Below are 16,769 nucleotides of genomic sequence, written 5' to 3'. Positions count from 1 at the left end.
TGCACAGGATGTAAGGACAAGCTAAAAATAACATGAAATCATAAAACTATAATTTCCAAATTTAAAAAAGGAAACACACACACACACTCACAGTGGTGATGCTAATGTGTAATGTTATCCACGTTCACCATCTGAGATCAGAGCAGTCGGACCCAACCTTCTTCCTTAAGGGAGATCTTTTCTATCAGTGAGTAAATTACATATTTTATGGATATTTCGTATTTTATTAAATGAGAACAGCTGATAAATAAGTCTGTGTAAAACAAGCAGCTTATTTCCTGATATATCTGTCTGTATTATCTCTTTTTATTATTTCTAACACTAACACAGACTCATTGTTCTATTAGTTTATCAGAGTGAACACTCTGTCAATGTGTTTATATATTAAAGGTCCAGTGTGTGACATTAAGGAGGAAATATAATATTCATTAGTTTATAATCACCTGAAAATAAGAATTATTGTGTTTTTGTTACCTGAGAATGAGACAAAGCAAACACTGGCTGTAGCTTTCACGTTTTTGTTTAGTTTCTCATATAAACTTCACAGCCTGTTCTCATTCCCAGGTCGTCAAACACAGACGCGAGCTGTGTTCAGTAAATCCTACACACTGCTCCTTTAAATAATAATATAAACTTTAAAAATAACAATTACATTTAGTTTTATTCACAGAAATGAATGAAATGCTGAGATTGCTGAGAGGTGTTTTCTTACACCCCTTAAAATCAATAAAACCCTCCTGTGAAGCTTTGGCGTCCCCTAATGGGGTTCGGTACCCTCAGGTTGGGAACCAGCTGAGCCTGAATTTGTTTGTCAAAATACCAAATACTACCAAAGTACTGGACGAATTAAACCTGATGATGGTGCTAAATGAAAAGCGGATCATCAAAGGTATCGGAGTTCATCCTGAGGGGAACCTGAATGTCTGAACTCCATACACTGATGTTTCTGCCGCGGCTAAACACCAACGTGTATCGGCGCGCTCGCCTTGGCAGAGCCTCTGAGGAAGTCCACGTGCCGATACATGAAGGTGAGTTTCTATAAAGCACGTTGCTGCTGATATCTCACTCTTCTGTCTTTACTCACAGCTGATGGTGATTCCCAGCTCCACTCCGGGTTTCTTTGGGAGCTTCACGTGAAATGTTCCTGAACTGGGGATGACCGACTCTGAGAGACACAAGCAGAGACAGAGATGGTCGGCACGGCGGAGAGAAACAAAGACTTTATTATCAATATTATCTCACAAAGTGTAATATCTCTTTTAACTTTTCTTGGCATCTCTTCAGTCACTCAATGTAAGAGCTTGTTTGTCCGTTTTTATCATGAATATGTGAATATAATGTACGGTAACAGATCATTTCCATGTTTTCTGGAGTTTCCTCAGCCTCTACTGGCAGGAGAAAAAGAAGGGTATGGAGAGGATATAATGTTTAAGATACTGTACTTGAAATGAACATATGACTTGAGATTTGAAGCCACTGGATGCTTTTATGCATATATAAGAATCACAGTATTTTGTTCATATATAAAGCTCCGATATATGGGATGTTATATGGAACTACAACTTATGATATGGTGCTTTTAAAGAACTGGTGACTAGAGGACCTGGATCTGCTTTTAAGTGTGCACATATGGGTGGTGGTCTATAATAAAAGGATAAATAAATAAAATAAAAGTATATATATGTTTAGGATAATGTCAACAGTAAGCAAAGCTATCACCAGAACATGGCTGATGGTTTCTAAGGTTGAGGACTGGATCCTAATTCACAATATATATATACGATGGAGACTTATTCTATTCTATAATAAATATAATATAGATCTGCACTTAGGTCAGACTTAGACATTAGAATATGTATAATATAAAGTGTAAAATGTTCTTTAACTTGTAACACTGTTAAAATGTTTAAAGTAAAAAGGGGTTAGAGAATATTATACATATATTATACATAATTTTACACATTTGAACATCTAAGTGTGTTTTAAAGGATTTAAATAAGCATCTAAAGGTAAAACTGGAGAGAGAGAGATATGTTATTTATACACAAATAAACTTCTCTCTCTTCTGTCGTGTACAATCTTTGCAACAGTCAATCTTTAAACAATCTTTAAACAGTGAACCGATCCCAGATATTGGCAGCGGTTCAGAGGTTTGGGATCCAGGTCCCGAGCTGCATCCTGTGGTTAGTGTGTGTGGACGGCCTCTCGTACAGTAACTCGTTCACTGTCTGTGACTCATTAAAGACAACATGTTGTGTTGTTTTATTCCGCTCAGGCGTGGGAGGTTATTTATACCAGGCGGACGGCGTTCCATTGAACACAGACAATGAGCCAAATCAGGACGACACAGACGCCAGACTGTTTGTCTCACAGCACATTTCATTAGCTCAACAGAAACTAAGACAAAACATATTTAACATATTTATGTCAAATATAAATAAATAAAGAGAACATTTGAAATCGAGAATTTTGACGAAACTTTGTGTTGAAACAGTCTAAAGTTTATTTGAATTAACTGATATCATCCTCCAGCGCTCCAATAAACGTCTTCTTCAGTCGGTTTAGCTGTTTGACCGATCGCCATCTCGCCTTCGTAACTGTTACTGGTCATTACTGGTTCTTGGAAAGTACAAAAGTAACAGATTTATGGACGTAATTCAGCTACAATATCACTGAAAATGCGACAAAACACTATTTACACGTCAGTATGTCAGTGTTAGATAACTGTAGTGCCAGCAGATTTCGATGTGTATTCATGTTGTACAATTATTGACTATCAGTGCTGGTTAATGTGAAAGCAAGAGTCTTTTATTTTGTATTTCTGTATTTCAGTTTCACCGTGCTTCTCACAGGAAGTAAACATCCTCAACTTACCTGGATGTTTATTAAAGAACCTGTTGTTTTCTGACTAAATCAACCATCTGAATATTCCTCTTAAAGTTCGATTAATGAATATTCCTCATTTTATTAATTCTGTCCCCCACAGTGTTTCGACTGTGAGAGAATCTGTCTCTGAAGATAGAGAGGGAGAGAGAGAAAGGGACAGAGAGAGAGAGAGAGAGAGAGAGAGAGAGAGAGAGAGAGAGAGAGAGAGAGAGAGAGAGAGAGAGTAGGAACAGCTGGATTTACTGATCCAGTAAATGTGAACCTGCAGTCTAACAGTATAAACAACTAAACACTCCCTTTTCACCATAATATACATACAACCTCTCAATAGACTACAAATTGAAAATGTAAAATCAAAAACATTAATATTTCTTTAAGGATAAATCCATGTGTGCACGAATGTGTGTGTGTGTGTGTGTGTGTGTGTGTGTGTGTGTGTGTGTGTGTGTGTGTGTGTGTGTGTGTGTGTGTACCAGCCACGTCGAACTCAATCTCCAGTGTGAGCTGAGCGGTGATGGATGAGTCTCTCAGCAGCTGATTGGTTTCTTCCAGAGTCGAGTCTTCAGTAGGAACTCCATTTATGGACAAAATCCTGTCACCGATCTGCAGGATACCACACCTACACACACACACACACACACACACACACAGACACACAGACATAGACACAGACACAGAACAGACACATACACACACACATACACACACACACACACACACACACACACACACACACACACACACACACACTGATATTTATTTACATTTTCTGTGTGTGAAGCCTGGAGCTGAATAAACCTTGAACCTCACAGGATAGACGAGATAAAAATAGAAAATAAAATAAAATCCCTTTACATGAACTAATACAATTAAATAAAAAAAGAAATAAACTATATTATTTGCTCTTAATTAATATATTACTTTTCTTATTTAAGTTTCATTTAATGTATATAAAAGGTGATTTATACATTAAATAAATTGTGTTATTGAATTTGTTAAAAGTGGTGACATTGAGGGATCGGATTATTGATTAATATTGAATCAATAATTATATTATATCGAATTATATATAAAACAAGTATATTATCATCATTATTATTATTATTATTATTATTATTATTATTGCTAGCAGCAGCAGTAGTAGTAATATTAGTAATATTAGTAGTCTGATTACCTCTCCGCTGGGCTGTCGGGGTCGATGTAAGCGATGAGCGGCGGCGAGGAGAGCGTTTCCGTGGCAAAGACCCCGCCTTGCAGTTGCAGGCCGAACCCCATGATGCCGTCGCCTAGCAACATAACCTCCGTGGTTTCCGTGTGAACGACCTGACCGGCGAGACCCACGGTGCTGGACGCAAGAGACACTGAAAGAGAGTAAAGACAGAGACATTGTTATTATTTACATTTCATTTTATATTTATTTATATATTTTAGTTCTTGTATTCTCCTGCTGTGGTGTGAAGGTTAATTATGGCAAAATAAAACCAAACCAAACGCAGTTCTCTGGATGAATCTAACAGGCCACAAGTTAATTAAAGGGATAAAAAAAAGTAATGAAACTTATTACACGTTGTACCAAGGCAGGCGCAACCCCGAGTTCCTCTAACGGCCACTAGAGGCTCCAGCAGTCAGTCTCCATAAGGCCCCATATTAAAACTTTAAAGCAGAAATAAACATGTTTACAGCCTTTTGGTCTCTAGAGCTAATTTTCATGTTCATGACAACGGTACAGGAGGTGAATTTATATACAACTGACCTGTTTAAATTATATTAAAGCTTAAAGTTATGTATAATTAAGGGCGTGGCTGCTTTGAGTGACAGGTAACCAGGCTTCATTTAACTCCTTGCTTGTTTTTAGATTAGCCGGGCTGTACTTTGGCAGAGTTTTTGGTTTGAAAACCTCCTGCTTTAAGGGGAGTTCTGATTTATTACAACCTTTAATTTCAGGTTCAGCTCACTGGAGATGAACAGTTGAGATTTAAAACATCAACAGTGATCTGAGAGGAATTTTAGAGATTTGTCAGACTCACAGGAACTCTTAAAGTCCTTCTTCTTGGCCTTCCTCCTCATCAGCGTGCCCCGTGGACTCGTGGGATACATGTTCCTGGGCAGGGTGCTCATGTTCAGGGACGAGAGACTATAGGCCGACATGGAGCCGGGAGAGAACGAGTGACTGAGAGCTGCAGAGAGAGAGAGAGGTGATGAGCGGAGGTCTCTCTCTCTCTCTCAAAAACAAAACATCACACTTCAGGGAGAGAGAGAGAAAAGGAGAGAGAGAGAGAGCGGGAGGCGGACGTACGAGGGTTGTTTGTATGGCGGTTGTGCGATCTGGCAGCTGATTGGTCGGGGTGGTACGTGTTGTAGTGGTAGGGAGGGAGAATGGGGGCGGAGCCTCCGGTCTCCCAGGGGAGGGGGCGGGGACTACGCTGCACCTTGACTGCACACACACACACACACACACACACACACACACAGAGGAGGGTGTTTAGGTTAAGACAGGAGGAACGTCAGAGGTCAGGTAGCTGCCTGTGTCACAGCTTTATAAAAGATTACATATTAATTATGTAATCTTTTATAGTATGTTATTAATTTTTATTAAATCATGCATTTGTATGTTTTACCGCGGTGGTTCACCCTCTCCCGAGGCATGCATCGAAGCCCACGGGATATATTATGATCTGAATCCTCTTCGGTACGTTGTTTGTATTTGTGATATAAAATACTATAAAAATAACATTAGTGTGTGTTTTAATGAAGGGAACCATGTTGTAGTGCGTTCAGGGCTGGTTGGGCCTGCTGTGTGTGTTTCAAGGTTATTATAGATAGATAGAAAGTAGACTTAGAAAAAACTAAAACTACCTGAAACAATATTGTGTATTAACTACAGAACCAGTCAGACACAAGCATGAGGAGGCGTTGGAGCATATGTTTATCGAGACTGGGATGTGAAGATGACTATGAGACTATTTTTGAATTGTAACACCTACAATTTAAAAATACTGAAACTAAACTAAAACTAAACATTTTTAAACAACATAAACTGAACTCAAATAAGCAAACTCGCGTTAGAAACTGAGTGAAACTAAGTGAACTGAAAACAAAAATGTAAAAATAAATAAATAAATAAAATGAAATAATGAAAAATGCAAAACTATAATAGCTCTGGTGTGTTTATAGAGTGCTGTGGTGCGTTCAGGGCCGGTCGGCCCCGTTGTGTATGTGTGTGTTTATACCGTGCTGTGGTGCGTTCAGGGCCGGTCGGGCCTGGTGTTGAGGCAGGATCTCCATACGGACAGTCTGACAGGAGGCAGAAAGCAGCTGAGTGGCTTCAGCCAGAGAACAAAACTCCATCGACTTCCCATCAACAGACAGAATGTGATCACCTGCATGAAGAGCACCACACCTACACACACACACACACACACACACACACACACAACACACACACACACACACAACACACAATCAACAGTTAAAAAATAAAAAAGACGACTGGTACTCGGAGTATTGGGGGATAAAGAGTTGAGTCTCTCCCTGGTTAGGGGTCAGAGGTCAGGTACCTGTCTGCTATGCTGGCTGGTTTGACCTTGTCGATGATGATGACCTGCTTGTTGCAGAACATGGAGGTGGACAGAGCCACGCCCAGACTGGAACCCGTCGCCTTTGCAACCTCCACCAGCAGCGGTCCTGACGCCGTGGCAACTGAATCTGACGGAGGGGCAACACGGACACACAAAGTTGTTGTTTTATATAATAATTTTCATGTATTTTACAGTACGAGACTTCATATAGGGGTTCCACAGGGTTAAATTCTTGGTCCTGTTTCATTTAATCTCTACATGTCATTCCTCCAGGTCTTATTATTCACATTAATAATATTCTGAATCATTATTATGCAGACGATACTCAACTTTATGTATCACTTCTGTGCATTAACAGTAGATTAATGACTGTGTTTGAAGCTTTTATTTGGTTTTTATGTCTTTGTTTTCATTTTTGCATCAGAATTGCCTCAAAAATTGTGACATATTCTTTTCAATCTTGTAAAGTTTGTTTTAAATTACTTAAAACTTACTACAAGGAGTTTTCAATTGGTTATGAAACAGTCTCAATTTAACAGATGCCTATTTATAACTTACATAAACAAACCATCAACAACATCATTGGCTATTTCTATTTAGTCATTCTTAATGCCTCAATACAAACGTTTTAAGGACTGATTTATTACTAAACAATTTATTGTACAAAATTAATCTTTATTTCGTTAAAATTAATAAACAAGAAATAATCTACTCCAATAAAGTCTGATACTGACTGGAGTAGTGAAGTGGAGTGTGAATTAGTAAGTAGTTTGGAGTATTTTCATTATCAATTAAACTGACAATTAGTCGGTACAATTATGACTAATTCTTTGGTCAATAAAACATCAGAAATAGAGATTAATGAGCTTTCTGGGGCGTTCAAAATGCAAGTATATTTAATTTACTATTATAAAAGACAAAGAGAAGCAGCAAATCTTCACATTGGAAAAACTGAAATCATCAAATAAAGTAAAGTTTAGCATTTTACTAAAAGAAATGACGCAATGAATTGCTTATCAACCACTAAAATCAGTAATAGAGTTTAAACTGACCCATCACTGAGACGTCGTACTCGATCAGCAGCGTGGCTTCCTGCCCGCACTGCTTCAGGATGCTCATGGCCTCTGATAGCGTGCTGCCGTGGAGACGAATCCCATCGATGCTTAGCAACCGATCGCCAGGCTTTACGGTTCCTTCTCTGGAGAGAGAGATAGAGAGAGAAAGAGGACAGTTTCTACAGAGGCTCTCGAGGGACATAAACATCACACAGACAGCCAGGGCGGAGGTCACTCACCTGTCAGCAGGACCGCCTGGCCTGATGGTTGTTATGACGATGGGGCGAGACTTGTTCCTGTCTTCATGGGCCCCACCTGCAAACACAGTCATGTCATGCATTTATTTTTAATACGCACACACACCTACACGCACACAAAACACACCTCGCTCTGCTCACCTCTGATGACGAAGCCAAAACTGTTTCCTTCTTTGTGAAGTGTGACCTCTACGTTCTTAAACATGACCCCTGACCCTTGCACCGCTGCAACACACCAGAACACCAACACATAAACATCACCTCTGACCTTCTGCAGCTTTAGAAATATACTCCTAATGCACCAATGTCCCACTCATATTACTACTACTGGCAGCACTTACAGACAGGCGGTAGTTCGTACTCAACCTCCAGCACGACTCGCTCCCCTAACGTTCTTCAGCAGACTGATGATTTCGTCGTGTCTGAACTTGGCCAAGTTGATGCCGTTAACGGCGCGGATGTAGTCGCCCACGTTCAGCTGGTCGCTCCTGCACAAACAGTCAGAACGTTTGCTCCGATTTCACTTTGATGAAGTTAAATTTGTGATAGTGGAGTTGGGAAATGCCTGACTTCAGTTAGCCTGAACTGATTCCACAGAGTAGATAGATAGACGGATATTAGAATCAGAATCAGAAATACTTTAATAATCCAAGGGGAAATTATTTATACTTTATTGATCCCAAGCTGGGAAATTGCAGATTATGTTAACTCAAGTTAAAGGTTATATATATATAGTTTCTGTCCACTTTGAATAAAGTTATGAAGTTACAATTTAATGTGAGGTAAAATTAATGCTTTTGTTAATGGAGTCCAGTAGCAAGCAGTGGCGATACCACGGCTGTTTCTGGTTAAACAAAAGTTCTGAACTACACCCACCAACCGTAACTGAATGTTCGCCATCTCAGCAGTAGAGCTAGCTAACGTTAAAGCTCAACTGAGAAGGACGCCATTAATGATTACATGCTGCGATGCACGCTACCTTCTGCGCAGAGATACGGAGAAAGAAATAGTTCCTACATGAAACTGCTCACAACTAAATCGATTACGGATTATGTTATGTAACCGGGTCATGATTTCTGGACCGAGACTTTGTCGTTTTGTTATTCAAATGTATTTTTTTGGGCGCTTTGAGCACCACATCTAGTTTCATTAGATTGGAGACAACGCAGACAACTCTACTGCCAATATCTCCAAGACAATCAATGCACCATTTTGGGGTGAACTGTCCCTTTAATAAAATGTATGTAGTGGATATTTGTGATTTATGGCTATGTGCAGTCGCAATAACTCTCCATCAGAACTTGAAAACCCATTAAAACACATTTAATATGATTTTAAAATGTCATTCAGTCTTGTTGTATTTCTAAACGTGTCTACTGGAGTCAAAAAGAACAGAACAGAAAACTGAAAAATACTAAAAATGTAAAGATTAGAAAGATAAACAGAGTGATGTGTTACCTGGCAGCAATGCCTCCTTGTCGCAGGTTTGAAACCCGGGGCTTCCCATCTTTGTCGATGCCGCCTGAAACCGTCAGTCCGAGCGTCGTCCCCTCCTTCTTCATCAGCTCCACCACCGAGCAGCCCCGAAACTCGTCTACATCGCACCAAGAACAGGTGATTGGTTGAACACTTTCCCTCACGTAAAATTATTTTATTGCACAATTAAACTCTTTCATTTCTTCGGGCTTCATTTATTCAGGTTCCTCCCTTTTTTCTGTCGCTGCACGCTGACTTCACAGTTTACTCCCCTAACTCTCTCTCTCAGCACGGAGAAATAAAATAATAATCTGGAAAAAGAGAGAAGTGAAGTCATCTTCTATTCTGTCGCCCATTTATATTTCATCAAAGGCCTGAAATATTTAAGAGCAGGAGAGATGGATAGAGAGAGGGACATATTTCAGAGCAGACCTAGTATAATCTGATGTGAGCGGTGCTCAGGTGATAAAACAGGAAGCAGGATTTCATTAAAATGTTATATTTTAATATTAATCAGGCAGAGCTTCGCTCTCTTTCATTCAGACAGGATTTAGACATCTGATCTTTGGCAGTGACCATCATTGTCTTTTTCTCCTCCCCCATCTTCCTCCTCCAAAGAGGATTTACAAGGAGTGAGAGTGTCCTTTTCAACTTTTCTAAAACATAAGCTCTGACTCACAGTCTGAAAAAGGAAACCCCAAAATCTTCCACTCTGATCAAATGTTACACGAACCAGTTTCCTGTAGCGGCGGGGGAGAAACTTTTGAAAGTGTTACTTCACAAACGGTTAACTTCACACTGAAAGAATTACAACGAAAGCTTCTCTCAGAGGAAAATGGTTTGTTAAAGTTTCACTAGTTCAGATTTATTCTCAGCCTGAATAAGAAGAGTGTCTGCAGCAGAGTCTACAAGTAAATCCTACAATGAGGACGCTCAGCGGTGGTTTCGAGTTTGTTGACATGTTTTTAGTTACAAGGTCCAGGTACCAGTTAAACTAACTGGTTTAAAGCTTTACCAGTTCCTCTTACTGGTTCTGCAGCTCTGCTACTTTCACTAGCTCCTTCTGAGGCTCCACCACTTCCTGTGACTGGTTCTGGAGTTCTACCAACTTCTAACTGGTTTTAAACCTTTATCATTTCATCTCAATGGTTCTAAAGCTCAACCAGTTCCACTAACTGGTTCTGAGGGTTCAATAAATCCTCTAAATGGTTCTGAAAATCCACCAAATCCACGACTTTCAGCATCTACTGGTTTATGAAGAATTCCCAGTTTCTACAAGTGGCTTTAAAGCTCCATCAACTGGATTTTTATCTCCACCAGAACCTCCACCACCAGTTTTAAAGCTCCATCTGTTCCTCTAACTAGTTCAAAACCTTTACTAGTTTCTTTTAAACTGTTCGATGCTCCACCACATCCTTTATCAGCTCTTCCTGAAGGTTTACAGTTCCTATAAACTGGTTCCAAACCTCAACCTGTTCTTTAAACTAATTCCAAAGACAGATCTGATTGGTTGGACCTGTTCCTCATGTTCTTATTTAATCACTGGAGAAACAGAGAGCTTGCAGGTTGTCCCTCGCTGTAACAGCTCTCTACTATCAATTACATTGTTTTGACAGCTGTTCTAGGTCTCTGATATATAATGTTCATTTGTTGTCACAGAAATATTGGAAGATTCTGATTGCAGTGTTCAGATAGGAAGTTGCAAGTAGGCCACCAGCTCCAGGTGGGAGGAGATAAACTGCAACTGCAAGCATCTTCCTGCAGGTCACACGGATAGAAAACATCAGCTAACTGTTTGTGTGTGTTCTATTTTCAGCGCTGTTACCTTCATCGGGGTGCTTATTAGCTCTGCTGGTGGAATCACTCAGAGCCGAACCAAAAGAGAACGGGAAACAAAGGAATGGATAGCTCACAGAGACCATAACAGCAGAATAATTGTGTGTTTTGTGCGTTACCTGGTATACTCTGCCTCCTGATGGCCAGCGCTCCATCTGGAGGTCGCGACCCGGCAGAGTGTTTGGTGTACGGCCCCTCATCTGAAACACAATGAAACACAAACATTACTATGACTTCCTCAAAACTTCTACCAGTTCCTTTAACTGGTTTTGACGTGCTACTGGTTTCTGTGTGTTGCTCTGGAACGCCATTCCTTCCTCAAAGTGGTACTTTACCAATTTCTCGAAATAGATCCAAAGCTCTACCAGTTCATCTAACTGGTTCTGAAGCTCTTTCAAATTTTCTTCTTTTAACTTGACCTAGGCCTTCACCAGTTCTCTAACCAGTACTGAAGCTCTACCAATCTCTCTTACTGGTTCTGAAACTTTACCAGTTTCTATACGTTGCTATGAAGAGCCCCAACACCTCTTCCAACTGGTTCCAGGCAATTACCAGTTCCTCTGCCTGGCTCTGAAGCTCCACCAGCTCATCTAATCTGGACGTTCTGAAGTTCTGGACTTCTACCAGTTCTTTAAACTGGTTAAGATGTTTTACCAAAGCTTCTAACTGGCTCCAAACCTCAACCAGTTCCTGAAACTGGTACTGAAGCTGTAGTTAAACCATCGCAGAGCTTTAATTTACAGACAAACTGCAACAGATTGAAACTACACAGGCGACAACACATACTTTTCTTATTGCTATTTGACAGTTTCCCATATTACATCTGTACTCACCATCATCATCTGACATTGCAGAGCTTCCACCACAAAAATACATCTCAAAGCTAAAATGCTAACTCATTTAAAGCCAACCTTCTGTAATCATTCCAGTCATTGTTTGCTGGCCTCAACAGCCTGTAAGCTAGCATGTTAGCATCCTCTGCTTCACACGATGCTACCTGTTAGCATCTAACAAAGCTCTGAAAACTGCCTGACTGACGTTGACTGGCCAGTTAACTGCCTGATGTGCTCTCAATGCTGCTGCTCTCTGAGAGGTCTGTCAAGTCAGCCTGTGCTCATGAATAACTACTGCCAGAGAGAGGTGACCTCACCAGTACAGCAACCAATCCCTGTGGAGAACACAGTGGCCCATCCACGTCTGCACCAATCTCTGCCGTCCACTGGGAGACCCCCCGGTGATGTCATCACACAGATGAGACAGCAGAGGCGGAGCTAAACTACAAACCATGACGTCATCTTAATTTGGATGCTGAGATCTGATTAGATACGAGTTTTAATTAGATGATGGAAATGTAGACAGATCTGGAGGAGGGAAATGTGGTAATGATTCAAACCATCCTCAACTTTTAAACCACCTCCCAGAATCCACTGCAACATAAAAACTGTTCAAAACTGTAGCAGCAAATTGTAATTACTCAATATATCCGATTAGGGAATGTGAGATATGTCGATATTATTCAGGTTTTAGGAGCATTCTTTGGACATTTATACAGATTATTCAGAATATGCGTCTCAGTTTACGAGAGTTTGCACAAAAGAAAAGCCATTATTTCTGGTCTGAAGGAGAAACACGCCTACTTTTAAACATTATGAAAGACTCCAGATATCAACAGGTTTTTGGATTTTTACAAAATCACAACGCCGACCTTTTCAAGAACGAATGAAAGAGGGAGGCTGTGCTCGTAAGGTTGTTAAAGGTATCAATACTTTCAATACCACCATGTTTAAACCAATACGATACTATTATTCAGTAGTATCCAAAGTACCAAAGCTAAATTAAAAAACAAATCAACCCAAGGCAATCAAAAGTTTGTTGTGTTTTAAACACAAGTTCCTGACCTGTAGTTTTTAAAGGGTAAAGAAAGGCGGAGATGTAGCGAGCAGAAATGGACGCTTTAATATTTCATAGCTCTGTTCAAACTAAATCTAACTGACATCAGTTTTAACACAACAGAAACAAACAAACAGTTCCGACTCTTCAGATGTTCATTCGTTTGTTCCGAGTAAAGTTCATCAAACATTTAGCTTTCATTATAGTCAATCAGTCTGCATTTGCAAATAAATTAATAATCAATATCAACCGATATCGGGTGATAATTTATCTTTCCCGTTAATAATCGTGTATCCCTAATTAGTGGAATATTCAGTTTTATTAGCTTGGTAGGAATATTGTCTTTTTTTGGAGATTAAGGGCAAAAAACTGAATATTTTGTGCATGTAAACACAGTCAGTGACAGTAATCATACAGGGTTAGTAGTATACGCTTTAAAGAAACAGTTATATATATATATATATCATATATATATATAGATGAACTGGATCAGGACTGAGTATATAATATATATATATATATATATATATATATATATATATATATATATATATATATATATAGCCAATACACCTGTAAAAGGTCTCTTAAGGTCCTCACTGAATCGGTTGTCCCATTTTAATCTTCTGTTTGCTTCTATTTTATTTCGTTCTAGTTCTATTATAATCTGCTCTAGATCTATTCTGTTCTTCTGCTCTGTTTGGTTCCAGCAGCTGAGCTCAGACACACAATGAGACTGAACACACACACACACACACACACACACACACACACACACACACACACACACACACACACACACACACAACCACACACCATAGCTAACTGAAGATGAAAGCTTCCTCCTCCACATGTAGGACAGCAGCAGCTCTTTCAGTCTCCAGCTACAGTACATACAGTACACACACACACACACACACACACACATATAATACTATATACTACACACTGTGGTATGTTATATAATATTTAAATAATCTTTGCTCGTATAATTGAGCTGCAACCGTTTAAAGGTCTCACACATCAGCAGTGGAGGAAGTATTCAGTTACTAATATCAAACTGTAAAAGTACTTTATAATGTCAGTATAATCAGGAAAAAACAGTTTTACCCTCCTTATTTTAGTTTCCTATGTGTGTATATAAGTACAGCGACTGTCACCACTTAAATAAATGTGTGGCTGCAACATAAAACTATACAACTTTTAAGGTGCAAACATTATTTTGATGAGCTGTGCTGACCTGAAATAACTTGGGAAAACTAGTTGGAACAAGTTGCATTATGTACAGAAAAAAGCAATTATAGTGAAAGTAGTAAAATTAAAATTAATAAATAATAAACAGTTTGAAAAATAAATTGTTGAAATGGATTATTTTTAAGTAACACAAACTAACTTTTGTGAGTTAAAAAAGATTCTTTATGAAGCAGCTTTTAAGTGACATTAACTTTAACTTTTCTTAAGTTACAGAAACATTCCCGATGAAGTACTTTTTACTAGATTTTTTGTTTTAACAGAACAAATAAAAAAAAATCTAAATTAAATCACTTTGAATAAAACGACTAAAGCTACTTGATCAAGAATGTTTTTTAACTCACAAAATTGAGTTTACAAAAGCAGCCAGCAGCTGAAATGTGGTTTTCCTTGTATATTTAATATCCACTGTGGGTTACTGGGACACAGAGATGATCCATTTTTAATAATTATACTTTAATTAACAGGAAGTACAAGTGTGTAAAAACCTCACAAACACACACATAAAAGAGCAGTTATATAACAGAGAGCCTGCAGACGGTATAAAAGCTTTAAGATAATCGAGTAACATCTATTACAGGAATTTAGTTAATTATGTGGAACGTAACGCGAACGTTCGGGGCAGCAGAATACCAAACCCACCTGGTTCTGTTCTCCCAGAGTTCAGTGCTGAACGCGATGCTGCTCAGCTGCAGCGAGCGCGGAGATATTAATAGAGGTTAATGATAATAAAGTGTTTTATTAAAGCGCTGTAGGAGATAACGTCTGCAGGTGGAAGAACTGCGGCTGCACAACGATGGAATTAAATCAGTTCGGGCCAGAAGGATCATGGAAACCATCACTTAGTGGACAGAACAGAGCAAATAAATATAGTTTTTATGTCTAACAGTTTAAACCCCATAATATTCCATTTAACACCATGTCAGAGAAGGAAAAGTGTAATTATCCAAACTCTGAATGAACTCCAACAAACACACACATAATAACAGATAAACAGAGAATGGCCTCAATTTATTTTTTATGTCTAACTAACAGCCTATAACTCAATAATTTAAATCTTCTTCCTGTCCTGTCTGAATGTCAGTCTGCAGCTGAGCTCTGCACAACAACAACAAACAAACAAACACACAAATAAATAAAAACTGAAAGATAAGCAAAACAAAATCTCCTCAATGTACTTTTTATGTCCAACTAACAGTTTAAAACTGTTGATGAAATCATCTCCAGACTTGTATTAAGACTTATATAAAAGGAACATTTCTACATTAAAATCCTTAATAAGGAATCTACTCCTCCTAACTCATGTTACTTATAATATTATTTCAGTAAAAGTATTTAAATATAATCAGTAAAATGTAGTTGAAGTATTAAACTGTGACTGTTGTTCTATTAAATATGATATAATTAGATTATTCTGACTCTGCATTCATGTAAAAAGCAGTTGTATCAGACTGCAACTCATTTCATTATGGATCCATCTGCTGATTCATTTCTGCATTAATTCATTGATTGATTGGTTTGTAAAAAATATCTGGAAAATTGTGAGAAACTTCATATTGTTTGTTTTTATCCAACCAACAGTCCTAACCTCCAAATTATTACAAATACATCCAAATTATTAAAGGAAAAACAGCTAAATCTTCCCAACTATGAAGCTGGAACCATGAAATGTTTATTGATTATTAAAATAAGAAGATAAACTGAATTATTTCAGCTCTACTTTTGTACATTTGCAGGTTTTGTGTGCAAAACTTAATTTGTAAAGCTGTCAGATAATTGTAGTGAAGTAAAAAGTGCAGTAAGTATAAAGAAGAAAAGAGTATTTGAGTAAATATGCCACTGAATACAGCAGCTTCATTGGACAGAACTTTAATAATATTTAATAATATTCAATAATATTCATATTTAGGTCTACAAACAGCTGTGTGACCTTCAGCAGCAGAGGTCACCAACCACCCATTACTTCCTCACACTGTGTTACACTGCATTTCATACTTTTATCTCACAGCTGAAATTACTTTACAGATAAAGATTTAACATATAAAGCATTAGAGTCGTACAACAGGATATAAAGCGGTTAAAAAGAGCTCAATTTGTCTACATAGTCGACTGTTTTGGCTCGTTTTTTGGGAGTTATTGCTGAAGGGTTTTCTGGTTGCAAGTTAAAAAAATTACTGAATGAAAGAAAATAGCAAAAAAATAAACAAATTCAGTTTAAAAGTCCAAGAAAAGCTGCAAATATTCACATTTCAGGAGCTGGAATCAGTGAAATGTCAACCTTTTCCTTAAAAAAATCAATAAATAAACAATAAATCTATTAACAAAATTGTTGCAGATCAACATATGGTCTCTAATAATAATGTGACACCTTTATTTTAGATCCTTTTCCTGACAATACGAGCTGAAAAATGTGCTTTTAATTTGGTAAAAAATCCAAAAACAGTTTAATTAAATTTACATATTTTGTTGGATACTATACGTATTATTTATTGTATATATTATATTATACTCCACCACGTTGCTGTACTATGCCATAGATT

At 38.2% G+C, this 16,769-nt stretch overlaps 1 protein-coding gene across 1 annotated transcript in view; it reads right to left on the bottom strand.

The window, feature by feature from the left end:
- grip1 (glutamate receptor interacting protein 1) overlaps nt 1-16,769 on the bottom strand; it is a 43,725-nt gene that overhangs the window by 14,165 nt on the left and 12,791 nt on the right. Inside the window, 13 exon segments of the mRNA XM_051393128.1 lie at nt 1,085-1,165; nt 3,360-3,505; nt 4,061-4,247; nt 4,914-5,063; nt 6,117-6,286; nt 6,444-6,591; nt 7,517-7,662; nt 7,759-7,834; nt 7,918-8,001; nt 8,118-8,163; nt 8,165-8,264; nt 9,235-9,370; nt 11,208-11,288. Coding sequence (XP_051249088.1) covers nt 1,085-1,165; nt 3,360-3,505; nt 4,061-4,247; nt 4,914-5,063; nt 6,117-6,286; nt 6,444-6,591; nt 7,517-7,662; nt 7,759-7,834; nt 7,918-8,001; nt 8,118-8,163; nt 8,165-8,264; nt 9,235-9,370; nt 11,208-11,288 — 1,551 coding nt within the window.

Source organism: Dicentrarchus labrax, unplaced genomic scaffold (genome assembly GCF_905237075.1).
Source record: "Dicentrarchus labrax unplaced genomic scaffold, dlabrax2021, whole genome shotgun sequence".
Classification (NCBI taxonomy): Eukaryota; Metazoa; Chordata; class Actinopteri; family Moronidae; genus Dicentrarchus; species Dicentrarchus labrax.
Note: the sequence above shows the minus strand (reverse complement) of the source record. Positions and strands in the feature narration are given on the sequence as shown.